A 25,495-nucleotide genomic window follows, 5' to 3' on the forward strand; every position below is an offset into this window, starting at 1 on the left:
GGCATTCCTATGGGGGGTTTGAAGGTTCAGGCACACACATTGTCGTTACCTTAGAACATCGCACGCGATTTCAACACCGTCTCGCCACGACAAGAGCATCAAGGAACCGTCGCGGATCATCAAGCCATGTCAAGCCGGTATGTACAATGGTATACAAACAGGTGTAGTACTCGAAGGCAGAAAAGAAAGAATTGAGAAATAGCTAACGTAAGAGACCACAACTCAGATTCGGCCGCGCAACTGACGCCGGCGACGACCTTTTCAGCACATATAACCGCAGCGCCTCACCCTCGAAGTCAAAGTCGAGAACTGCAAAATCACCATATAGTGCCGCCGGAGGGTATGGATATACTGCGACGACGCCAGTGGGTAGTTCCTCGTTCGGCGCATACCCAGGCGCAGCAGCAGGGGCGGGGGTGGGTAATGGGATTGGGTTGTATCCTGGTGGTGGAGGTGGAAGTGGGGGCGGCTATGGGTTAGGCGGAAATGGAAGAGGCAAGGAAGGAGATAATAATGGGGGTTTCCGCAGCGCGACGCCCAATTCAAGGGGGCAGTACAGTTCAGCTGTTTTGGAAGAGTTGGAGAGTCAGAACGAGGAGGCTGTCGGCGTGTTGACGGGCAAGGTCAAGATGTTAAAGGATGTACGTTTGTTCTCTTATATCCATGACCGCTCTCCCCCTTGACCAATCTCCCTCCAAAAAAAACCTTTTTTCCCTCACCTTGCATCACAAGGAAATTCTCAAAATTCCTGATAAAGTAACAGCTGACCCACCTCATCGGCGACGAAATCCGCGACTCCACCACCCTCGCCGAGAAAATGAACGATCAGTTTGAGAATTCAAGGAATAAGATACGTGGAACTATGAACCGGATGTTGAGAATGGCGCAGAAGACAGGCGTGGGTTGGAAGGTGTGGCTGGGATTTTTTGCGGCCGTGATTTTGTTGTTTTGGTGGGTGTGGTTGGGATGATGCGAGGGGACGGCAGGAGAGCAAGCCGCGTAAGATGTGAAAATGCGTCATGATGGGACAACGTACACAGAAATCTGTATTCGGGGGGAGACATAGTCTGAAGATGTGAGGTGGATTGTGGTGCAGATGATGTGTCAGCATATTTGCATGGTGTTTGGGAGCTTCGGGTCTAAGGATAGCATTCGCGGATGTTATGATATTCGGGTCATATACATGGGTCGGTGAACTTTACAGCTTGTGCAAGATCCAGCCATACTCCTGGGCACATAGAGGGCGGACGTGGTCAGTGAAGAGTATCTCTGTGCTCTGAGCACTCCACTTTCGTATCCGAACCCAACGGAAAGCACGAACCAAAACCCAAAGAGCTCTTAACAATCTGACATGAAAATACAGGCTTCTACTATGGCGGTGTGAGATCCATCATAGTACGCGATGGCAGCGCGTTGTAGTGAATATGGGCAGCTGACATCGTGGTTGTTAGTGCAAAACATAGTCTCGGACATGCGCTTTGCGGTTGGGCTATGGTCGGCATGTTTGAAATAGGAACACATGGTCCATCTCCAGCAACAAGAGGCAGACATTGGACTGTGAACCAGATGGCGGCTGGAAAACTGGAAATATTGGACAGGTTTAATCGAACGCTTGCTTATGCATACAGCCATTGGCTATGGCAGTATTCCCTGTATCAATTAGGTGCTCACATGTGGCGCCCAAGTCGATACAGAGGTCGTCTGTGAGGCCAATGACTATCTTCAGTTCGTCAAGAAATTCATACTGGTCTCTAAATCCTTGGGGATATCTTCATGAAGCCAATCGCTATTTACTATACCTTCAACGCTGGTAATTTGGCGTTCAAAAGCTCGTGAAGATTAGTCAAGTAGATAAGTGTCAACTTGAAGGCCGGATTAGGATTCAAAATTGTGATTAAGTATTGGCTTGCTACAATATTCTTTACTCCATAGACTTCTCATTCTGTGGTTCATCTAGCAAAACCAGTTTGAATGTGTAATTGTTCATTGGCAGTTACCTTGGTCGTAGCAGTGAAATGTAGTAATTTGAACGACGTGTTGTCCGAAAGGAAGGCTGAGGGAGAATATTGGAGGCAGGGGTTTTCCTTCTTGGACCCAGAGTGTAGCACCTACCTGCTGGATACTAGCTCTTGGGCACAGACTCAGAGGACGACATGAGGATCTATTGTTTCAGCAATGATGTACTGATGTCCAGATTTCTCTAATCTGTCCATTACAAAACAAGATTCGACGCCCCTTAACTTATGAGATGCCGCGAGGGGAAAGAAATGAGGCATGCCATGGACGGAGGAGGTTCTCATCTAGTTGACAAAAGAGTAGGGTAAGCATGAGTCTCTATAATTTGCAGATAGATGTTTGGTAGACGTACCACTAACTATATGACTTATCCGCATACCATTTGCACACGCCATAATCAAAATGAACACTGGCTTGGCATCCAAACAAATATACAAACATATTCTTTAAATGTTATTATTTATCTAATTACTGATCTCGAGAATGAGTAAACTTCCGAGGTCATACCAGTACATCAGTGCCGCCCTGCCCCCCAAATAGTACAGGAAATATACTTGTGTTCTTGAGAGTCACATTCTCCAAACATGTAACATGAGACGTCTTAGAGTCTTAGCGGCGTGTGTAAAAGAGGATTGCAGAGAGAGGGGAGAAAGCTGGGTTATAGTTTTTTTTTGCTGTAAATGTTACGCTGCGTATCCCCTGCATCGTAGACGACTGGTATTGAGATTGAATATTTCTCCTTTGTTTTGATTGGCTGGATAATGGAAATTCATGTAGTCATGGCAATGCTGGACCGGAGCAGACAAGAATAGGGTGAGAATGGTAAGACCAGTAAATGCCGGGTATCGCTGGAAAACATGATGTGAAAAGGATTGTGTTCAGTCACGTATATGAGAGGAAGGAAAGAGGGCAATATGTTGTGGACGTAGGCGGCTAGTCAAGTTTGCTAGTATGAAGAGAAACAAAAAGAGTGCAGTGCTAAGCGACAACAGTAGTGGTATCGAAGCGCCACTAATTGCGAGTAGATTCGTCGCGATCCAAAGAAGATACTTCAACCGCTTTGAGCTTGTTGCTATGATCTGATGTATCCATCCACATCACTCAAGGCAAGGGGCAATGAAGCCTATACTATCGACGTCGCCATGCGCGTTGACGATGTGGATCTGCAAATATCGGTCAACCTTCGCAAGCGGAGATATATCCACCCATGCGGGTCCCATATTTTTCGACCAGTGACACGGAAAAGGACTATAGTACGCTCTTTAACAAATCATTCGCAATCACACGAAGATACCAATAGGCCCGGTCGATATCATTGTGTGTTTGTCGCGACGCGAGTGAAAGGGGGGCGATCATCCAATACGCGATATTGAAAAGCGATGCCTCGTTGAGTAATTGCCTCGGAGATGACCAATTTGCTAATAGTGGAGACGTATTGGCGCACGATACTCGGCCCCCCAACAACCGTCCATCGGAAGTGTTGTCGAGAGTATGTACACAGTAAAGATTAGACGCGCGCACACATGATGGACACGTATCCTGGCGTGCTTAGCTGGCTCAAGCGTGTCGAAGTGGCGGGATAGTACATAGATAGAGATTGAGCTGAAGCAGAGAGATTTATGAAAGTCGTGCCCAGTGGGTCAGATGTAAAGTGGGTCGCCCCACGTGACGACCTGAGGAAAGTTGCCCGGATACAGCCTCAGATCACGTAAGACGGTGGGATGGTATGACGCTGCATTTGGTGATTCGGACGTTAGTGCGGGCGTCTCAAGAAGAAAGTGAGGCTCTTAGTCGCAGAGTCCGATGCAAATGTTGCAAACGAAGACTCTGAAAGACAATCGAAATTACTGTCCTCTAAATCCCGGCAAAACTTCGCAAGCGTACGGTAACGTGTCGGTCAATATGCCCGCATGATGATGGCCAAAGGGCTGTTGACATCTACTCAGATCTGTCCTATGTTGTTGGACATTCCGTGCAAACCACTCCAGGCTTGTCAGTCTTGGCAATGAACATCTCTATATGCACAATTACTCTTCTTGGATGGCGGATGGCGCCAACTGTGCTTGGCTGTATCGCTGATGTGAGGCGGTATCGACAAGTCGAGTAATTAATTATATTCTTCGTACGACACTTGGTTGTCTTGGTTCATGTACATCTAATATCTCGTGCCACGCAAATGCAGACCGTCATGCTGCCGGGAAAACATTGCTGCCACGTAGACAGTAGGCATTCGAGATCAGAAATCCCCGCAAGACCAAAGGATCAGGCAGGGCCGCGGACGATGCACGTTTCCTGCTAACTTGGGTCATTCTGCGTGATTTTTAATAGGACTTGGGAAGGCTGGGCGCGCTTTATGTAAGGTAAGGTGTACGATATTGATCCGGGGTAGTTGTTACATAGCATGCATGGAGATGCCCAGACGGAGAAAGGGTGTGCACGCCCGCTGACGAGCCTGATCGCTTTACCACTCAAAGGCGGAGGGCTGAAGAGAGGGAGAAGGTATCTCGTGCCAAGTTGATCTACGCGTAGCTCCGCAATCTGAGGCTGCCCTTGGCCTTGGCGGGCACAAAGTTCGTCTCGGTGGTGCAGCACGAAGCTGCCAAGACGGGATATTTCACAGAGGCTGTTCGTCTTATCGTAAACGGGACGCGGAGAACCAGGCATGCCAGCGGCTTTTGAATCTGTCCAGATAGAAGTCATAGATGAGCTGACGCCATTCGAGCGAGACTTTGCGGGCGGCAACGTCGATCACCAGAGTAGGTAACCGAATATTTCTTAGTTCGTTAGAGAAATGGACGAAATGTAGCTCCTGGCACAGACGACGTCGTAGAATACCTGCACAAGGCCCCTGTCTGAAGAATATCTGAGCAAGAGGGTCGCTTGATGAGGCTTGAATTGCTTGTCTTGGGAGGGTATATACAGTCGCATATTTGGTTGGCAAGTCATAAAGCTTGAAAAGAACCCTGGCCTTTGAGTCGGGGGGACCAAATTCAGATGGCCGGAAACGAAACGTTGGCTTGGGAGCCTCTGTTTCAACCTTTGTTACATGACCCCGTCGTTGGCCTGGAATGGAGTTTTCCTCGACAGGTGGCGATTCAACCGGACTGCAGTTGTGAGTGAGCAAAGCGTGTGGATATGGAGCCAAGCGAAACCCATCGTACCTCAGCTCTCGTATAGTCTGACCTGTGAAGGTAATAGTACACGTGCGTAGAAGCAAGCGCTCAAACACATCTTCGGTAATCGCCCTCCAGAAAGACGAAACATGTCGCAAGACGAACCAGGCAAAAGGGAGGTCGTCTATTGCGGCGATGATCATGTGCAAAATCTCCACAGGTAGATTGTGCGGAAAGGCCGTGGGGTGGTGGCGTTGCATTGAGGCAGGCGGACCGACAGCGGTAAGAGAGCGCGACTCATGACGAGGGTTGGCCATGGGGAGGAATTTCGTCACGGCGGCGACAGCCCACGGAAATCTGCAAAATTGTGGGTTGCGACAATCGACACTCGACACTCTCGTTCGGGCTGCCTGATACAGTGAAGTTGAGCGTGAGCGTGAGGTACCGGCGAAGCATCGGCAATGGCGAGCGGCGGTGGGCGCAAGGCCAGATCACGGCAGCTGCATCACGTGGGCGCGACTACTTTGTTGGGAAGTGCTTCCATGGTCTGGAGTGAGGGCAGACGATAGGCTTCGCAGTAGCCAATCAATCGCTTGACTGCGGTGCAGCAAGTCTGTTGTACTCTAGAGTAGTATGGTAGTACTACTACTACTACTACTACTACTACTACTGCCGTACCAAGACACAATCAACGTTGAGGACCCTGCGTTTTAGATTTGCAGTCTAGTAGGTACCGGTAGGTAGAGTATGCAAGTAGGTATGTAGAGTACTCCTACATACAATACACCATGTGCTGCCTTGGTCCTTGTCCGTACTACCGTACCGGTTCTGGCATGGAGACACTCAACGGCGCAGAATTAGCCGTGGTGGAGACGCCAGTTTGAATGACAATACCATCCGATGTAATTGGGGAGGAAATACTTACGCTCACGGTACAACCTACTGACTTTCCTGTACCTACGAGTACCGAGTACCGACCTACTGTACCTACAGTACAAGGCACTGTACAGTCGTCCCTAGCATGGGTGCCGTTGCCCAGGAGACTCGCCAAGCTGGCCTCTGATTCGGCCGATAGGGCTGGGCGCACACCTACCCAAGGGCCAGTCAGACGCTTTCGAGGCATGCCCCCGAAGAAATCCCCCTAGTGGGCTGCTTGCAACTGGCTTGATTCGACCACGGGTTGCTTGATCAAGGGCTTGATCATGGGCGTGGCAGGCATGTTGTCGGACCTTCTGCAGCACCGTCGCACCCCTGGCACACGCGGGGGTTGGAGGTGAGGGAGAGAGTCAAGCCTCCAGAGTCAAAAAGCCTGGGAGGCTGGCAGGGCACCGGCGGCGGATCGCCCTGCACTGACCTGGGAGGAACGAGGGGAGGCTTGCCGCTCGCTGCTCGGACAATACTGTGTGGTACCGTACAATACAATACCTAGTGGAAGATGCGAATGGCGGTTCACCGTTGTATCAACAGGGCCATGTTTCGTGGGTCCCCCGGAAGGCCGCTAGAAAAATTGTGCAGGCCGTTCACAAGCTGCATAGAGTCAGCGGCTCTCTCGTGCGAGGGGGAAATGCCTCATCCGACTGGCGATTGCGCTGGAGCCAAGGGGCGAAGCTTTTTCCCATATAGTAAAGAGAAGGCTTGAGCGTGGCCAGAGCGATGACTGAGGCGTCCCATGGCAAAGATTCATGTCACGATTGAGGTGGAGAGAGAGAGAGAGAGAGAGAGAGAGCGCTCAGTCTCCCGTTGTCCTCGACAAGGGAGGGGGACGTCATCAGGTGGAATCCCTATCGCGATTGCAAAGCTGCTCGCAGACAGACAGACGAGCTGTCGCGCTATCCCACAGCTTATTTCCTTCTGCCGCTGGGTGTTGCGCTAGACTGAAGAAGGACACAGGTGTGATGGAGAGGTGATGTATGTAGTTAAAAGTACTGTAGATGGCACAGGAGAGTGAGTGGCTCCAACCATAGACCTGGTCTGGCCTCTGCTTTGGCTGGGCAAATTTGGTGTTTCATTGTGCCTCAAGGTTGGACGGGATCACGGGGGGAGAGGGGCAGGGAGGGAGGGAAGGAGGCACTGGGGTAGGTTACTGTTCTGGGGCAGTTGCGATGGGAATCTAGCTTGGCAAGAGTCGTGGGTACTGTACCTAGATACTACATACTGCGTACATACAGGCTGGGTAAGAGTAGGCATGGGTAAGTGCTCAGTGTGATGTGATTGATGGTCGAGGCTAGATTGTGGTCCCATGCATGTATGTATGGTACCATATGTACATACTGTGTAGGTATTGTGTGTACTGAGTATTATGACCATGATATCGTCGTGTATGTGTGAGAAGGTTTCACATACACCCTAAAGCGCGACATGGCTGGCAATGTATAGTAAAGGAAGAAAGGTGAGGGAAAAGCGCCGGCCAGATTTGCTGGCGGTGTAGGTAGTAAGTTGGCACTGCTTGTGTATACATTACACACACACACACATGTATATACAGTACAAAGACACACACATGTATATACAGTACAAAGACACACACATGTATATACAGTACAAAGACACACACATGTATATACAGTACAAAGACACACACATGTATATACAGTACAAAGACACACACCTATATATATATATATATATATCTACTCTCGATAGTACATGCTTTACTTACCACATGTACAAACATTCCTAGTAGTACATACTACAGTAGCTAGCTCCTGCCGACGAAATGACGCGGCGAATGGCAAGGGCGAGAGCGACCCGTGACGAGCAGCAACGAGGCAGGCGCGCACGGGTCGGCATGGCAGCAAAGCTGTTTTGTTATGGTGGCCCGGGGAGCACTCGGCTCTAAGTCTCAAGGTTTTGGACTAGTTGCTTGCTGGCCACTTGCTACCATGATCCATCGTGTTCCCGGAAGCTGCGTCTGAGCTTTTGGCTGCTTTGCGCGATTTTCAGATTTTTCCCTGGTCAAGCGCGCGCGCCAGCCTCCACGCTTCCACGCTTCCACGCTACTTATAATCAGCACCGTCGCGCCTCCCCCCCAAGAACCTTTTCACAGAGAAGGTCTTGCTCGCAGTTACTTTTTGTGAGCTTGCTGACCCCACCACTGCCACCCTCTCTCCCCCCTTCCCTCCACCCCCCTCCCCAACTGGTCTCTGGGAGCCTTCTCTGTGCATGAGTTTCTCGACATAGTAATACGAACCGACTCTCTTCCCCTCCACAGCATTCTTTAATCGCGATGGCGCCCAACGACGATGTCGAGCGGCCGCGTGCCAGCTCTGCCGCTGAGCGGCAAAAATCAATCGTCTCCATGACCGAGTTCGAGGGCATGGACGAGTACACTGCCCTGCAAAAGTACATCCTTTTCTACCGCGACGCGAGGACGAACCCGCACGCAGAGAAGACGATCAAGAAGAAGGCCTGGTGGCAGTTCTGGAAGTCTGGTTCTGCGACGGCTGCTGTTCCTGCCGCCGACCCCGGCGCTGTTCCTGACGAGTGTAAGTCTCTTTCCTTCGTTCAATTCCATCCCATTTCGAATCAACAATGGCTTGCGCCTGCGATGGCGACTGTCGCAATGCGCTTTGCCCACGCACCGCCAGCTGCCCTTGGTCCGGCTGCTCATCTGGCGCGCGTTTTTCATGGCTACTTGAGGAGGTGGTCCGCGCTCAAGCTCCCCCAGCTTGCAAGCGACAGCAGCGGTGGAGCCAAACCACGCACCAACGCTGCCAGCTCCACCAAGCTACCCGGGGAGCAGCACGGCAGCTTGCGCTATTGGCAGCCTGTTGCCCTCGCCTTTTGCTATTTTTTCCTTGACACGATCACAAAAAAACAACCATCAACATGACGCGCAACATAGCTGACACAGCATCCAGTCCTCAACACCGAGCTCCGTACTGGTCTCACCACCACTGAGGTTGAGTCCCGTCGCAAGCGCTATGGCTTCAACGAGATTTCGTCTGAGAAGACCAATCTTCTCAAGCAGTTCATCGGTTACTTCACTGGTCCTATTCTATATGGTAAGCATCCCGACACAAGACGCAACGCTGCGCACGAGCTAACGCAATGCAGTCATGGAGCTCGCTGCCCTTCTCGCTGCCGGTCTCCAGGATTGGATCGATTTTGGTGTTATTTGCGGTATCTTGTTGCTCAACGCTATTGTCGGTTGGTACCAGGAGAAGCAGGCTGCTGATGTTGTCGCTTCGCTCAAGGGTGACATTGCCATGAAGGCAACTGTCGTTCGTGACAACCAGCAGCAGACCATTCTTGCTCGAGAGCTGGTTCCTGGTGACATTGTCGTCGTAGAGGAGGGTCAAACTGTCCCCGGTGATGTCCGTCTTATCTGCGGCTACGATCACCCCGAAGACTTCGAGTTGTACATGAAACTCAAGGCCGAGGACAAGTTCCACGACGGCGACCCAGAGGACGAAAAGGATGACGAGATTGACGAGGAGAAGTTCGACGAGGAGAACCCCATCACTCAGGGCCACCCTCTTGTTGCCTGCGATCAATCGTCCATCACTGGTGAATCCCTCGCTGTCGATAAGTACATGGGAGAAGTCGCTTACTACACCACTGGTTGCAAGCGTGGCAAGGCCTACGGTATCGTCATCACCACTGCCAAGCACTCCTTCGTTGGACGTACTGCCTCTCTTGTGCAGGGTGCTCAGGATCAGGGTCACTTCAAGGCTATCATGAACTCCATCGGCACGGCGCTCCTTGTCTTGGTCATGTTCTTCATCTTGCTCGCCTGGATCGGTGGTTTCTTCCGCAACATTCCCATCTCCAAGGCTCGTGAAGGAACTGACAAGTCCGTCACCCTGCTCCACTACGCCTTGATCATGTTCATTGTCGGTGTCCCTGTCGGTCTGCCTGTTGTCACCACCACAACTCTCGCTGTCGGTGCTGCTTACCTCGCTGAGCAAAAGGCCATTGTTCAGAAGCTCACTGCCATCGAGTCCCTCGCTGGTGTTGACGTGCTCTGCTCTGACAAGACCGGAACTCTTACCGCTAACCAGCTGTCTCTCCGTGAGCCCTACGTCGCTGAGGGCCAGGATGTCAACTGGATGATGGCTGTTGCTGCTCTCGCTTCTTCGCACAATCTCAAGTCGCTTGACCCAATTGACAAGGTCACCATCCTCACCATCCGTCGTTATCCCAAGGCGCGTGAGATCCTCAACATGGGCTGGAAGACTGAGAAGTTCACACCCTTTGACCCCGTCTCCAAGCGCATTACTGCTGTCTGCCATATGGGTGGTGACAAGTACGTCTGTGCTAAGGGTGCCCCCAAGGCTATTGTCAACCTTGCCAACTGCGACGAGATCACCGCTACCCTCTACAAGGAGAAGGCCGCCGAGTTCGCTCGTCGTGGTTTCCGTTCCCTCGGTGTCGCGTACCAGAAGAATGATGGTGACTGGATCCTTCTCGGTCTCTTGTCCATGTTCGACCCTCCTCGCGAGGACACCGCCCAGACCATCGTTGAGGCTCAGCAGCTCGGTGTGCCTGTCAAGATGTTGACGTAAGTTTTCATGACTCATTTATCTTCTCTTCAGATAGCTGACATGCGCATAGTGGTGACGCCATCGCCATTGCTAAGGAGACATGCAAGATGCTTGCTCTCGGTACCAAGGTCTACAACTCCTCTAAGCTCATTCACGGTGGTCTCACGGGTACTACCCAGCACGATCTCGTCGAGCGCGCAGACGGTTTCGCCGAAGTCTTCCCCGAACACAAGTACCAGGTCGTCGAGATGTTGCAACAGCGTGGTCACTTGACCGCCATGACTGGTGACGGTGTCAATGACGCTCCTTCCCTGAAGAAGTCTGACTGCGGTATTGCTGTCGAAGGATCCACCGAGGCTGCTCAGGCTGCCGCCGATATCGTCTTCCTCGCCCCCGGTCTGTCCACGATTGTCTTGGCCATCAAGACTGCTCGCCAGATTTTCCAGCGCATGAAGGCATACATTCAGTACCGTATCGCGCTCTGCTTGCACTTGGAAGTCTACCTCGTCACCTCGATGATCATCCTCAACGAGACCATCCGTGCCGAGCTCATTGTCTTCCTTGCCCTCTTCGCAGATTTGGCCACTGTTGCCGTCGCGTATGACAATGCTCACTCTGAACCCCGCCCCGTCGAATGGCAGTTGCCCAAGATCTGGCTGATTTCCGTCGTCCTCGGTCTTCTCCTCGCTCTCGGCACATGGGTCATCCGTGGCGCTCTCTTCCTCCCCAACGGTGGTATCATCCAGAACTTTGGTGCCATTCAGCCCATCCTCTTCCTCGAGGTAGCCCTGACCGAAAATTGGCTCATCTTCGTGACCCGTGGTGGAAAGACATTCCCCTCGTTTCAGCTCATCATCGCCATTCTCGGTGTCGACGCTCTTGCCACCATCTTCACTGTGTTTGGATGGATGTCTGGCGAGCCATACCAGACCAACCCCCCTACGAACAACACCAAGTTCCGTGACAATGGCTGGGTCGACATTGTTACCGTTGTTGTTATCTGGGCTTACTCTATTGGTGTCACCATCATCATTGCTATTGTCTACTACCTGCTCAACCGCATCGCATGGCTGGATACGCTCGGCCGCAAGGACCGTAGCCGCAAGAATCCTGCGATTGAGAACATGATTGCTGCTCTCAGTAAGTTGTCTCTCGAGCACGGAACGGACAAGAACGGAACCACGCGTTATGTCCTTGCTCCGCGTGCTGTTGAGGAGGAGGATGATGAGTAAATGTTGCATGGATTAGATGAGAAGTAAATGTGTAGTTGTTGGATATCCGTAGGGTCTGATGAACCCACCTTGTACGCAAGGTTAATTTTCCATCGCTGTCTTTTGCCAGTCTTGATGTATACCAGAAGCATTAAATTTCGTCACCTTAATCAACAACCGTCCCTCTATCCCATCTGTGCATGATTTGCGTCTAAACGATCAACTGGGAGGGCAGCAAAAGATGATGCAAATGCTAGGTTTGTCTATCTTGCACATGATTCGCTTTCTCTTTTCGTGTTTGGCACGGCAATGTCTGCTGTCTACACCTGATCCTTTTCACGCATTCGAGATGTACGTAGTCTTATCGCTGCTACAAGAGCAGCCGTGTGTATCCGAGTTTGTTTCTCTCGGCTCTTCGGCCAGATTCGCGGTCGATGGGTTTGCGCGGGTTGCGCCGCATGCTTGCCCCCGCTGCACCTAAGGTTTCTTTCCATACAACGTTTATTGCAGTCACAAAACGTGTCTTTGTTCTGTTCAGACCTTACCGATCAGATGGGAGTAGAGGAGCTGGAGCTGGGAGTCGGTTGAAAGCACACAGTGATGACCTAGGCATCAGACAAAAGCATGGAGACAACTAAGATGCTACAGGGCTGGAAAGCGGGGTAGCTTGGAGAGCTCAGGGAGCTGCTGCATTTGCATATGCACATGCATAATGTATGCATGCCCATCAACCAATTGGCCAATCACAGATGAGGACAAGTTGGAGCTTGCCATGTCGCCGTTCCTGTGCTTTTGGGCGCGATGGCGGCGTGACTACATCATTAGCATCGGTAGGTAAGCGGATACATTGTGATGGCCGATGGGGTTTTGAGGATAGAGGCATGAGGATAGAGGCTTGATTTTGCTACATCCATCCACCATAAGAAGGGATGCCCATGTTTGGTCTACTACATGCTTGACGATGATCAAAGGGTGCATGTATGCATCCATCATCGTTTTCTTGCCATCTTGTCTTGTTAACCGTCCACGGGAATAAACGTATAGCACAATTCAACTAGCAAATCCCGTGGCTTGGAGTCGTGATACTCGTTGGTTTCCGAACCGCAGTACCCGAATTGGGGAGACTTGGAGATCTCTCTCTTTCTCTCTCGCAACGTCTGGCCTGAATTCATTCACGAAAGGGCGAAACGGACACGTTGCCTGGACAAACAGACATTGGCAAGGGCTGAGCAGGAGTTATCTCTGCATGGTATTTGCGGGTGCGATACCTTCAATCCAATCTGGCTTTCTCATTGGATTGGCGCGACAGGGAAGAGGGACAGTTCGCCGAGATTGGCGGCGAAGAACACCGTAATTCAAAGTTTTTTCTTCTTCATGCGACAATGCGTTGACTGGGCACTATTGACAATTGCTTCAGTGTAGGTGATTGGCCAATCGTATATACATAGTACCTACCTACTAGTGCATCGTTTGTTGCTACAGGGTTTTGGAAAACAGTTCATGCTGGCTAGCATATTTCGTGGGTGAATGAGACCGACCGGAAATATGGTTGACTGCTGGCGTAGGGTACTGCCGGTCTACAATGCACCGCGCAATCAAACACGTCGTTCTGACGATCGCCCTCCCCCCCACGCTACCAACCTCCCCAATTTCACATCATGCACCCTCCATCTATCATTATGAGATTACAAATCAGGCTACCTTAGCCGATCTGTCAGTCAGACAGAGTGGGAGGAAGAATACTTGACTAGTCATCACTCACAAGGACTGCATGCCACGTCGTCACATTGTCAAGTCAAATATATACGAACATGGATTTGCAAAGTTCTTGACCTTCTCTATACCAATTTGGGGACTGATAGCATTTTGCAAATCGCATCAAGATCGAGGATATCAGATGAGGTTATTGCATGCCCTGCATATTTTCTCATCAAAACTAAGTATACACTGGCGTTGGAATCCCAGCAAAGGGCTCCATAGTGCCAGTGTGAAGTGCTTCCAATCCTGGAGTAAAGATGTCATCCCAATCAATTCCTAGACCAAAGGTATCATATGTCGAGTCATCCCATGTTACAGGCGTGAATACAACGGGTGGCTGAGTACACTGTTCCGCTGGGCTACACGATACATCGGTAGGCTGATTAACAGTAAAGTTATCCGGATTTGGCCTATATCCCAGTGTCGGCAGTTGGTGAGTAAACAATGGTGGTGGACAATGGACTGGTTGCGTATGTGCTGGAGTCGCATGCCCCGAGGATGACGTTGTCGATAACATACTTAAAGTGGAGCCAATGCTTCCACGTCGTTCAGGAATTTGCACGTCGGCAGCAAAAGTATCAACTCTTAGAAGATCTTCTTCACAATTGCGAATGATCTGTGCTACCCGCTGCAGGAGCCGCTGCTCCACTGGACCTGGCATTTGCTCAGCTTCAGCAAAAAGCTCAGCTTGCACTCTTCGAAGCAAATTTCGACGAAATCGCCGTGATGACTCGCTGGGAGAGTCACAGTCGTAGACTAATGCCCGTTAGCATATCGATCAAGCACACCTACTCCTACAAGTTACTCACAAGGTGATGGTATGTCACCATCGACCACATCCGGAAACAGTACATGATACACATCCCGCCACTTGTCCTCTTCTAATCGAAAAGCAGTCGTGCGCTTCCGCAGAGTCCACACAGTCTCTCTGTCGATACCATCCATCTGTTGCGGCGCTGATCTTTGGCATTGTTGTAAGCGCACATGGTTTAACTGTTCCTTGTCCGACTTGAAAGTCGAGTAGCATATCGGGCAGAAAATAGGCTGAGCATGTGATCTGTACAAATGTTCCTTCATCCTATGAACGGTTGGCCATCCAGGTCCAGGGCACGTTCGCCTGTTACGATACTGATCGGGAGCGTGCTTGTAGAAGGGGCACGCAAATTTGACACCCATTTCCGAACAATTGCTCATAATCCTAGCAGAAATACCGCGGCGTTTGTGTGGTTGATCATCATCATCATCATCATCAGGTGGCAGGCTACCTTCAGGATGATACTTGCGCTTATGCTCGGAGCTCTGTGATGCTTTGTGGCTACTCTGCTGAGAAACCAAGCCAGGTGCAACTCGTTGGACTGATGTGGTTCTATTCGTGCAATGCCTGTAAGCAGCTTGACACAATTTGGCCTCCACCTTACGGAGGATCAAGTGGATGATCTTCGCGGTAGCCCGAGGTCTGAAGAGCTGCATAGGAATGGAACTATGCTCCTGCTCATCATCACTAATATCTGTGCTCGTATAAATCTCACAGCTGCTCGTCGATGAAAGCGATGCGATTGAGGATACCCGCTCTTTGGGTCGGTCCCGTGAAGGCAGATTCTCTCTGACCCACTTCTCGATACCTTGGTCGTGGACCGTGACGTTGCCATCAGACTCAGGTTGAGGCAAACATGCCTGCATGGATTCGCTCTCGAAGAGATTGGAAAGGAAAGCAGGTCGCCTCTGGCATATTGTGGTGCACAATGAAGCAGGATTGCTTGTTATGGACGCACTATGCATTTGCTTCGAACCCTCAACATTGATGGACCTCTTTATCGTCGACGACAAGTAATTGATAACGACGTGAGGTATTGGCGGATTAGTTTCACAGAACCGGTCTAAGAATTCGTCAGTGAGCCCTGTCTTTAGCCTGAGCCGGTGAAGTTCTACCCTGTCCAAACCCAGGTAGATCGAGCGGCGAAAGAGCTTCGAGATCGCTATTGTATCCAGAATCCCGAGTCTTTGACGATGAGAGCGAGTCTCGTCTACATAAAACTCTTGAGGTGCTTAGCCTGGGCAATTCGGCATGCGAATATTGGCCAATGGTCATGGCATCCATTACGCAGAGTAGTCAAACAGAAGCGCTGGTGTTTTTGCAGGTGAACTAGAAACGAAGCACACAATGAAGAAGAATAAGTCGTGAGACTGAAGAGATGCACAGTGCAATGGTCCGTGGTTGTCTGGACCGCCATTATAAGTATTCAGCCCTACTGCGCATTCGCGCAAAGGTCAGAGTCATTGAGGGAGCTGACGATTGCTGCAGACTCGGCATCAGCCGACGGGCCAGACACATAATTGTCGCTGTCCACTCATGGGCCAGGATCGCGCGTCAGGCAACAGTGTTGTTACCCAAACAGGGCAGACGATGGGGCCATTGGCATAAGATGTGCTCAATTCCGGTCAAGATGCCAGCGAATAGTTTGGTGGGAGGATGAACGGGAGCCAGCCGGAGATGCGACTGATGTTGGTGAAGGGACAACAACGCCTTGATCATCACACGATTTCCAGTATTTACCCTCAGCGGTGCTCGATCATAACAAGGTTCGCATTGTATATGATTGAATGTGTTACCCGCGAACCCGTTAATAAAAAGACTACATGGGAGAAGACTACGTGCACATAGCCTTGAATCGACCCTGACCCAATGGGAAGGTGCCATAGTTGCCGGAAAGTCCATGTTCTGGTTGAGTACCGGTATTGCTTGTCACACTCTCTCGCAATCCTATGCAGTCCGACTGCAATATTCATTTGATCCTATTCAATGGTTCCAGATTTCTGCGTGAAAACATCTTCTCAGCAAGGTTATTGTGCATATCCACGATGGTGTTGTCATTTTCGAGTATGCAGTACAGTACTAGTCGGAAAGTTTTACCCGCGAAGGGTTTCTCTTACAAATCTACACTAAAATAGCCATTTTTTTAAATAGCTATTACTCTATTAGGTTCTATTAGATATACTCTAAATTAAAACTTGTTTTATATATAATTATATAGAGTATACTTCTATTAACTAGAATTTCTAGTGAGGTTAATATTAGTTAGTACGTTAGTAGGCGCAGCGTAGAAAGATTTTAGTGTAAAAAAAAGATAAATTCTATGCTGTTTATATATAAATGAAGTAAAAATTAAGAGAAACTAGTTCTTAAAAACTTTACTAGCGCCCTATACCTCTAAATAACTATTATTTATATTCTATAATGTAAACTTTATTGTCTATACTTATTCCCTTTCTAGACCTATTCTTAAGCTATTATAATACATAGGGGTGGCTCTATAACTATAGAATAGTAGAGGTTTTTGGTGTGTTTTAGCTACCGGGTAAAACTTTCCGATGGTAACTGTAGCATGTGCAAAGTATGCTCATTCATACCTTGCTAGAGCGTCACTCGCCACTGTGCAGGTTCACGGTTAGTTGGTGTATATAAATGATGTAAAACGAAAAATGCAATTTGTGCAGTCGTCCGTAGAGCGCACTGCGAAACTCCAGACTCCAACACATATCATAATCCCGTAATGTTCCCTTATCAGATTCCTTCCAAGTCGCAATGGCAATCAAAGACCATCGACAGAGTAAGCCCCCCACTTCGTCTATACACGAGGCTCGCGCATACTATTCCTGTTTCCCATCACTGTTGTCGGGCCACTGGCTTACGCAGACCTAAGGAACCTAAGTACTCCATCCCCTTGGAACTCAGCATGATATAGTCGACGGGATGTAGGGGAAAGCCTACCTATTACCTCTTCTTCCGGGCAGTGGAGGCGGGACTAGAGGGTTGCCATATGCATCCGTGTGGAGTGCGGCGCGGCAATCAGGGCAGTACCATTTCGCGCGGCGTGAGGGTATATCTTCTTCAGTCATGTTCATACAAGGGAGATGGAACCATTCCTTGTCGCACTGCAGACTGTCAGCATTCAATGCATTTTGGAAGGTAAGAATGGGCAGCAGCTTACGTTGTTATCGCACGATATCATGGCACCATAACTAACATCGTCGCAGATGCAATACTTCGGCTCATCGGGATCAATGTCGTCAACCTGTTCCGTCTCCTCTTCGGTCTTTCTTTTCTTCTTATTCTTGCTACCTTGAGCGCGCTTGACGTTCGTCACAGTCTTTTGTCCGTGTTCAGCAGCAGTGACCTCGCCTTTCGGGGGCGGTTTCCTGCGTGAACTAGTGCGCGTTCCCTGCGGATTTTCAGCAATGGCAGACTGACTGAAGATACTGTGACGGCGTGTCTCACGCGTCACGCGGCTGAGTTCCATTGGTTTTGGCTCCTCGCTCTGAGCTTTGGGTGTGGGAACATGACCACGGGCAGAACGAGGACGAAGGGCTGGGGTAGGAGCCTCGGGTACCCCCTCAGGTCCTGGAGTAGAGGCCTTGGATGTTTTCATTGGAAGTGCTACAATCTCTGACGGGCTAAGAACTTTGGGTGCAACAGACTCGCGTCGTGGTCTAGAAGACGCTGCTGTGGCTGCGGGTGCCGGAGCAATCACCGAGGCTGATGCCGCCGAGATCGTAGAGCTTTCACCCGCTGTTGGAAATTCTGCACCAGGGGTTGGCTGCCTACTAGACTGTCTCGGAGCAGCCTTGTTGACCTTTGGGGTGCTTGGCCCGGCTGGCGCAAGGGGTACCTGAACACTTGTGGGTATGGAGGCCTTGGCCAGTTCTGGTAAGGGAATGTGTGTGTGGGCTACGGGCGAGGGCGCAACGGATGCGTGACTTCCTCTCGGAGTAGAGACAGCAGATGGGATAGGGGCAGGAGACGTGATGGAATCGGGCACAGAGCTATGTAGCTGAGACTTGACACGCTTAGGTTCTGGTGGCCGCGCTGTACTATCCTGCGTCGCAACCGAGTTTTCTCTTGTGAGCTCAGCATCTTCATCAGCAGGTGGCTGAGAAGCATCGCGTTTTCGTTTGGTGCCAGACCGAGGAGCTGTGCGCTTTTTTTGAGAGGAAGTAGCTACAGCATGAGGGCCAAAGGTCAGCTCTTTCAGGCCATTTGCAGCTTCTTTGATTTTCTCGGTCGCGTCGACAAGCTCTTGCGCATCACGCATCGCTTGCTGACGCTGCGAAAGACGATCTAACATCCTACCTTCTTTGGCCTCTACTGGCTTGAGGCGGATGCTGACAGTACCAATTTCCTCCCTTGGCTCATCCTCCATCGGCTCACTAGGCGCTGGTGGGCTCTCTGCGGCAGGACCATGCGGTGCCAATTGGCCAAGACCAGAGGCAGTCATGATTTGCTGCAAAGTCTCAGGCTCTTCGTCGAGTATTTCCACCCCTGCAGCTTCACACCGCGCCTTTTCGTTGTCGTAGTCGGCTTGGGTGCGGTGCTTCCGTTCAAGTTCGCGGGTGACCATGGTCATGCTGGGGGTCCATACTGCGTTCTTCTTCATCTGTTTCCTAAGTACAGCCATTTCATATTCCGTGAGCTTTCCCCAAGGAGCCCATTTGCTACCGGGAAGGGCATCGGGTGGTGGCGGTGCGAGCTGGGCAAGTGCGTTACTGGTGGAGATGCCTGCGATGGAGCTGTGTACATTGGTGCCCAGTACACCAGGAGGCCGCGGCCGGGTCGACTTGTGCTGGCGATCTCTCTCTCTGTCCCTGCGCTTTTTAGGCGGTGGCACCACATGGATGTTGTCCGAATCGGAGCCGGAAGAGGCGCTGTGTCTCCTGAAGCGCGCACGCGGAACCGGCACGGCAGACTTCTTATGGCGTTCGCGCGGCCGCGACGTGTTGGTGCCATGGCGACCAGGGTCGAAGGTCAGGCGCAGGTGCGGGGGTCGTTCGTAGCTGCGGTTCAGCTGTCGGTGGGCGGTGGGCGACACGGGCGGCGGCGTGGGATCACGCGATGGAGGCTCTGGCTGGGCCTGGAGCTTCTTCTTGATCACCGTCGAGCGCTGGCAGTGGCGCACCGTGACCTCGTACAGACGAGAGGCCTCTGTGTAGGCGTATTCGCGCTGATCTATAGCCTTTTTCAGGTGCTGGGCAATCTGTCTGCGCAGGACCACCGGATCGGGGCGCTCATGCTCGGGGAGCGAGGGCAGCTTGCCATACAGCGCTGTGAGCTCATGGACCCTTTGCACGGCGTCGCGCGAAGTCGAGTCGAGGTCGGTGATTAGCGTCAGGGAGCGCTGCAGGTCCGAGGGGAAGAACTCTGTGTAGTCGAGGAAGTCGTTGACCGTCGTCTGGGCGTCTGGATTGGGCGCAGCAACGGTCGTCTCAGGCGCATCGTCGGCGTCAGACATGGCGCATCGCGGGGAGGCAGAGTGGTGAGAGGCGGCGGATGCGCGCGTCAGACTCTCCAGCCACGCGTCGATGGAGTGGGAGAGGAGAATCAGGGCGGCTTCGAGAGCAAGAGATGCGATAGGGCGTAGACGGCGATGGTGGTGGGGAGGGTGGGGAGGGTGGATGGTAGGGCGGAAGAAGGGGGGGAGTCGTTTGGTCGTCTGGGCCAGGCACGTAGTATCAATACATAGCGGTACTCATGCGCTCGGAGAGTTTGAGTATCATGTGATCTGCCACTGCTACATCCTGGCTATTTTCATCGCACAAGACAAGTAACGTGATCCTCAAACTAGCCGGAGATCACTAGTATATGTCGTGGCGCAACGACGCTAGTCCTGCTTTTGGGCCCCCAAGTCGATCTTGTCAGCAACACCCGCCACACATCTGCCACGCATCCGCCACAACCACCAACCGCCAGCTATCCATCAACACATGCGTACTTTTTCATAATCATCCACACCTACATGCCCTAAGCCCACTGGCTTCATCTGCCATAGCTATATTGGCTTGCAGATTGCCACTGATCATCGTCCTCTGTTCAGCAAAGTCATCACCTCGCACCGACCTGATTGATGACACACACTCTGCATTCACAGCCTTGATTTTCAGGCGCAGGGTTTGTCTAATTCATGTTCACGTAATTATTTAGATATCTGAGGTACGTCTGGCCCATGCATCGTACGGGGTCCACATATCTCACCCGCAAGCTCTCGGACATAATGCACTCTCGCTTCACCTTGACATACATACATACACTTCTCTCAGATCAAGATTAGATATGAGGGGCCCCCTCACCTGCCGTTTGTCTCCTTTGCCGCTGCCTCTTTTGTTTGCGATCGCTAGACCAAGTTCGTCCACTCTTCTGCCCCTTGCTCCCTCTCCATCCTTTTGTTCTTCACGACCATCACATATTATGGCCTTGTCAACGCGTCTTGAGCGTCTGAGAAAGCTGGTACAGGAAGATGTCCATGCCCTGCCCAAAAAATCTGCTCCCTTGGTCCCAGGACCTGCTAGCGATGAGCATGGCGGTCTGGCGCTGGAACCTGAGCAATCACAAGCTCCATGGCTTCCGGACTCTAGCAAACGGGTTGTTGCTACAGATGAGGCTGACTGCTCAGCCAAGCCAGCCGTCAAACCCACCATCTCTGACGACAAGCCTGACCGCCGCTTCGTCTGGCTACAAGACGCCCAAAGCTCCTACAATCCAAACTCGACCTCCATGCCACCGGCCTCACTACCGCAGCCTACCAAAATATCGACTACCCACCTACACCGAGGTGATCTAGTCTCTCCTCGATATCACTTCACGCCCATCCAGGCATTGGCTAAGTATCCTTACAAGTTTTGCAGTCGAGATACCTCACAGGGAATTGCCTCGGCCTTCTTCGACCAAGGCAAATTCTGGGAACGTGAATGGGAACTGTAAGTCCAGGTAATCCGCCAAAGTCCTGTACATTGTCTCACTTTACCGCAGCTACTACGTCTGGGACATCGAACCTGGCGCCAAGCCCGTCGTCCTTGTTCGCGAGAGCCAAGTGCACACCTTACTCAGTGAGATCAACTGCCACCTGAAACTCGCTCTCAGAATCACCGATCAGCAACGTGAGGAGGGCCTCGTTGCTCACTTTCCAGACCATCCACGTTGTCTTCCTCGATATCTCGGACGCTCACAATCACGTGGAGAATACGACAACATGGTTGACAACATCCCCAGCCACAGTCATCGTGCTGAGGGTGAATCTTCCCATCCGCCGCTTGAGCCATCCACCCACGAGCTTTTCAGGCAGCTCATGGATGACTTGTACGAAGTGCAAAAGGCCAAGAATAAGATATCAAAGGCGAAGAAGCAGCAAGACCGGCTAGGGAAGCAAAAGGCCATGACGGACCACTTCAAGCGTGCACAACGATACTTGGGGCTGCGAGCAAACCGTGAAGCCGAAAAAAATTCCTCCAGCGAACATCTGGTTGTGAATGTAGCCAAACCAGTTCCCTTTGTGTTTGATCAGTCAGTGGTCTTTGTCTGCGTTGATGTCGAGTCATACGAGCATGCTCATCACAAAATTACGGAAGTTGGCATCGCTACACTCGACACTCGCGACTTGGCCGGCATCGAACCTGGCGTCGATGGTAAGCAGTGGAGCAAGAGGATACGTGCTCGCCATTTTCGTATCAACGAACATCGTCACCTGGTCAATGGCTCCTTTGTTAGCGGATACCCGGACAAGTTCAAATTTGGAGAATCCACTTTTATACCTCTCAAGGAAGCTGCGCAACACATTGCCGACTGCTTCTCTACACCATTCGGCGCACATTCTTCTAATGGTGCTGGAAGCGCATACACCTTGATACCTTCAAAATTTGATGTCGAAGAGAAACGTAATCTCATCTTCCTCGGCCACGACACCTCCGGTGACATTCAGTACTTGCAGAAGTTGGGATACGATGCGACTAAAGTAGATAACATCATCGAGGCGCTCGATACAGCCGTCATGTATCAAGTTTGGCGCCGTGAGTCTCAGCCGACCCGGTTGACCAAGATCCTGGACTCGTTCGATCTGGATGGCTTTTACGCTCACAATGCCGGTAACGATGCCGTCTTTACCGTTCAAGCCATGCTTGCGATTTGCGTCCGCGAGGCTACTCTTCGAGGTTCTTCTTCGCTTGATGAATACCGCAATAAAGTGGCTGCAGCAAGGCTTGTAATCGCCGTAGAAGAAGCGCACGAGAGGATCAAGAGTGAGGAAGACGGCTGGAATCAGCTCGAAGTTGAAGGTGATGGTGGCGGGCCTATTCCACTAATGCCGAGTAACGTACCTAGCTCAGGCCCAACGCATAACATCTCGCGAGCTGCTCCCAATATGGTCCGTGGTCGAGACGTAGGCCGCGGTAATACCTCAAGAGGCCGCGGAGCTACGGCTTCACAGCACAATGGAAACCAATACATGGCCTCGCACAGATCCCGTGGGGGAACTGGTCGTGGTCAGCTAGATGGCAGTGGTCGGCACGCACGCACGCGCGCACGTGAACGAGGCAATTCGAACGCTGTTCAGCCGTCAAACACCCAGGGGAATCTTCAAGTACGCTATTCCGACCTTATCTAGTGATCAGGTACTGACTGGGCTTGGTAGGCGCACTACTACTGGTAATACCCACGATACTTTTCTCACGAAATTACTACTATACGCTGGCAAGCTTCGTGGGCGGACGGGACGAGTTGATTTGATTCGAGGTTTTCTTTCTTTAGGAACTTACAGTGGCAATAAACACGCTAATAAGAACCTAGATGCTGCATACAGCTTATAAGATGCATAGCCATGAGAGTGATTAATGTATTGCATTTTGTACGCGTTTCTATTTTTCTATTAACGTACCTTACAGGTAAACAGTCCACACGGGTATGCGGTCTGTAACGACGCAGGTAGGTAGGAGCATCTAAAAGGGATCTAATATAACTTAAAGGTATATAGGAGTGCGCGTCTATATAGAAAAGGGATAAGATTCCTACACCTATAGGTCTTATATAAAAGGATAAGAAGAACTTGTCTATCTATCTGTAAGTATAAGGCTCCTTTTATACCTAGAGGTAGAGGGGCCTTAGACTAGAGTTAGAGCCGTATTAGAGCTAATAATATCTTAGCTAGTCTAATAAGAAAAACTAGAATAAGTGCTTGCACTTGTTACAGTTATGTTCTTTTCAAAAGTATAATAGATACACCATCTCCCTACAAAATCAAGTATCAATGGTGTCTTAAAACTTGAGCGTTGCACCAGCAGATCCAACAACAGCTTCTTTGACAGCGTCCGCAGGTAGCAATGTGACTTCGTAGGGAGCCTTGGTGAGAGTTCCCTTTGGCGCAGTGTTTTGGCTGTCTCCAAAAATGTTGCCATTGGCAACTGCAAAGCCTTCGTCAGTGCTGAACAGCGCCTTCTTCGAGCCGATGAAGACGTTGTTCTCGACAAGGACCTGAGCGCCCTGGCGGGTGTTAATGCCATCCAAGACATTCTCGTAGTAGTTGTTGAAGATATGACCGGTGCCGAATCGGAAGGACGGGCCGCGTGAGTTGATATTCTTCCAGTGGTTCTTGGCGTAGGTGACAGTCAAGTGGCCCTTGTCCTCGGCGGCGTTGTTGTCAGAATGCCCAACAAGAGAGCTCTTGTAGTGGTCATGCATGAAGCTGTCGGAGATGGTGATGAAGTCTGCAGCATGAGTTATGTCGATGAGGCCATCGTAGTAGTCCTTGTCATGGTCCTTGTCTGAGGAGAGATCGACGTGGTCGACCCAGACGTTTGAGGACTTCTGAATTCCTATAGCATCGGCACCGACGACTTTGGTGATGACAAGATTACGGATGATGACATTTTTGACGTCCTTGACACGAAGCTGAACATTGGTGAGGACGGCTGAAGAATCCTTGCCAATAACCGACTTGTTCGACCCGATGCGGACCTGCTCAGCATTTCCCTGTATAGGGCCAGTGATGAGGACAATGGCAGCATCATCACCCTTGACAGCCGCAGTCAATTCGCTCAGCGATGCAACCTCGACAGTCTTACCGCCCTTTCCACCGCTAGTGCCGTCACCCTGAGTAGCGAATCCAACTGTAGCAACATCTTCCAAAGATGCAGCACGTTTGGTGAGACAGGCACGCTTAGAGATAATCTGGGAGGGCATAGGAGCTGCCAGAGCTGAGACCGCCATGAGGCCGAGAGACACAACTGAGAACTTCATGATGATGTGATTGTGTTGAATTGGAAGCGTCAAGGTTCTCGTAAAAGGGAGGGTGGAAGTTGAAGGGAAGGACCAGAATTATGGTCAATAGAAGAATCGAAGAGCTAGGCTGCCGAACAGTCTCCATGAACGTACTCAGCTTCTTATATATGTTGCGACTGGCTGTCCATCTTGATTCCAGATTCCAACGGCTCGGTCGGTACCTGGCAGTACAATCGTGCACCGAACATGGCGTTTCACACGCCATCCCGTGGCAGCGTCCCGTCCAAAAGTGGAGACGAATTTGGTACCGCCATCCTATTTGGTGCGGCATTCCTTCTGGGCCCATATCCCATGTGTTCATGTATGGATTGATTCCGATGCGGAAGGAATATGTTTGAAACGCCTAGGCCTAATTTGGGGCCAGTTCCACCAGTTGCGTGGAAAACCGACAGGGGATATGTTTTGAAACACTACGGTGACCTCGAAACGGGGCATCGAAATTGAGGGAGTAGTGATCCTTCTTGGCGAACATGAAGCATCGGCATCTAGACAAGCTGTCGAACGGACTAAGAGTGACATTCACAGGATCCCTCCCTGCAGTGTTACGGTTGAGACATGCCAGGTTAACTGCCAGCAAACTTCAGCCAGAATACATGAATTACTGACTCGATCATTAGAATCTTAGTAGAAATGCTCTTAATTCTTAGCTTATGTGGTTGTGTATTGTTTATGACATATGTATAGGTGTAGCCGCCAGTGTAGACCAAACCATTACATGCCAAGTTCACTTACTACTTACCTTCCACTTCTGGTTATCCTGGCTCAGACTAGGTGTAGGTACATATGCAGTCATACACACCCCAGACATTCGCGCTC

General features: G+C 50.9%; 7 protein-coding genes across 7 annotated transcripts; 3 read left to right on the forward strand and 4 right to left on the reverse strand.

Annotated features, from left to right (window-relative positions):
• Nucleotides 1–126: 126 nt before the first annotated feature.
• IAQ61_008265 (uncharacterized protein) lies at nt 127–970 on the forward strand (the record flags this gene model as incomplete). Its single annotated transcript, XM_003840216.2, has 3 exons — nt 127–137; nt 227–641; nt 764–970. 3 exons carry the CDS (start codon nt 127–129, stop codon nt 968–970), a joined length of 633 nt encoding a protein of 210 aa, XP_003840264.2.
• A 3,678-nt stretch (nt 971–4,648) lies between these two features.
• IAQ61_008266 (uncharacterized protein) lies at nt 4,649–5,446 on the reverse strand (the record flags this gene model as incomplete). The annotated part of the gene is made up of 2 exons (XM_066097927.1): nt 4,649–5,120; nt 5,178–5,446. The coding sequence occupies 2 exons, from the start codon at nt 5,444–5,446 to the stop codon at nt 4,649–4,651; spliced, it is 741 nt and encodes a 246-aa protein (XP_065952424.1).
• Nucleotides 5,447–8,167: 2,721 nt separating this feature from the next.
• Nucleotides 8,168–12,058, forward strand: IAQ61_008267 (uncharacterized protein). The gene is made up of 4 exons (XM_066097928.1): nt 8,168–8,614; nt 8,990–9,133; nt 9,186–10,632; nt 10,686–12,058. Exons 1-4 carry the CDS (start codon nt 8,356–8,358, stop codon nt 11,845–11,847), a joined length of 3,012 nt encoding a protein of 1,003 aa, XP_065952425.1. The 5' UTR covers nt 8,168–8,355; the 3' UTR covers nt 11,848–12,058.
• A 1,581-nt stretch (nt 12,059–13,639) lies between these two features.
• On the reverse strand, nt 13,640–15,802 carry IAQ61_008268 (uncharacterized protein). Its single transcript, XM_003840213.2, has 3 exons — nt 15,514–15,802; nt 14,394–15,461; nt 13,640–14,340 (listed from the first exon to the last, which is right to left on the reverse strand). Exons 1-3 carry the CDS (start codon nt 15,680–15,682, stop codon nt 13,763–13,765), a joined length of 1,815 nt encoding a protein of 604 aa, XP_003840261.1. The 5' UTR covers nt 15,683–15,802; the 3' UTR covers nt 13,640–13,762.
• Nucleotides 15,803–16,747: 945 nt separating this feature from the next.
• IAQ61_008269 (uncharacterized protein) lies at nt 16,748–20,027 on the reverse strand. Its single transcript, XM_066097929.1, has 2 exons — nt 17,574–20,027; nt 16,748–17,517 (listed from the first exon to the last, which is right to left on the reverse strand). The coding sequence occupies exons 1-2, from the start codon at nt 19,866–19,868 to the stop codon at nt 17,350–17,352; spliced, it is 2,463 nt and encodes an 820-aa protein (XP_065952426.1). The 5' UTR covers nt 19,869–20,027; the 3' UTR covers nt 16,748–17,349.
• Nucleotides 20,028–20,305: 278 nt separating this feature from the next.
• On the forward strand, nt 20,306–23,631 carry IAQ61_008270 (uncharacterized protein). Its single transcript, XM_003840211.2, has 4 exons — nt 20,306–20,566; nt 20,616–21,330; nt 21,383–22,985; nt 23,037–23,631. The coding sequence occupies exons 2-4, from the start codon at nt 20,687–20,689 to the stop codon at nt 23,052–23,054; spliced, it is 2,265 nt and encodes a 754-aa protein (XP_003840259.2). The 5' UTR covers nt 20,306–20,566; nt 20,616–20,686; the 3' UTR covers nt 23,055–23,631.
• Nucleotides 23,632–23,656: 25 nt separating this feature from the next.
• IAQ61_008271 (uncharacterized protein) lies at nt 23,657–24,637 on the reverse strand (the record flags this gene model as incomplete). Its single annotated transcript, XM_003840210.1, has 1 exon — nt 23,657–24,637. The coding sequence occupies one exon, from the start codon at nt 24,635–24,637 to the stop codon at nt 23,657–23,659; it is 981 nt and encodes a 326-aa protein (XP_003840258.1).
• Between the last annotated feature and the right edge of the window lie 858 nt (nt 24,638–25,495).

The sequence above is a fragment of the Plenodomus lingam genome (assembly GCF_022343315.1).
Source record: "Plenodomus lingam strain CAN1 chromosome Unknown contig_3, whole genome shotgun sequence".
Classification (NCBI taxonomy): Eukaryota; Fungi; Ascomycota; class Dothideomycetes; order Pleosporales; family Leptosphaeriaceae; genus Plenodomus; species Plenodomus lingam.

Bases quoted from the DNA above. Each gene is read 5' to 3' on its own strand.
- IAQ61_008268 (XM_003840213.2), bottom strand. From the start codon at position 15,682: ATGGATGCCATGACCATTGGCCAATATTCGCATGCCGAATTGCCCAGG. The intron at 15,462-15,513 runs GTAGAACTTCAC...ACGAATTCTTAG, and splicing joins TCTACCTGGGTTTGGACAGG to ACCGGTTCTGTGAAACTAAT. The intron at 14,341-14,393 runs GTGAGTAACTTG...AACGGGCATTAG, and splicing joins TGGTGACATACCATCACCTT to TCTACGACTGTGACTCTCCC.
- IAQ61_008267 (XM_066097928.1), top strand. From the start codon at position 8,356: ATGGCGCCCAACGACGATGTCGAGCGGCCGCGTGCCAGCTCTGCCGCT. The intron at 8,615-8,989 runs GTAAGTCTCTTT...CACAGCATCCAG, and splicing joins CGGCGCTGTTCCTGACGAGT to TCCTCAACACCGAGCTCCGT. The intron at 9,134-9,185 runs GTAAGCATCCCG...AACGCAATGCAG, and splicing joins CACTGGTCCTATTCTATATG to TCATGGAGCTCGCTGCCCTT.
- IAQ61_008269 (XM_066097929.1), bottom strand. From the start codon at position 19,868: ATGTCTGACGCCGACGATGCGCCTGAGACGACCGTTGCTGCGCCCAAT. The intron at 17,518-17,573 runs GTAAGCTGCTGC...GACAGTCTGCAG, and splicing joins TGATATCGTGCGATAACAAC to TGCGACAAGGAATGGTTCCA.
- IAQ61_008270 (XM_003840211.2), top strand. From the start codon at position 20,687: ATGAGGGGCCCCCTCACCTGCCGTTTGTCTCCTTTGCCGCTGCCTCTT. The intron at 21,331-21,382 runs GTAAGTCCAGGT...ACTTTACCGCAG, and splicing joins TGGGAACGTGAATGGGAACT to CTACTACGTCTGGGACATCG.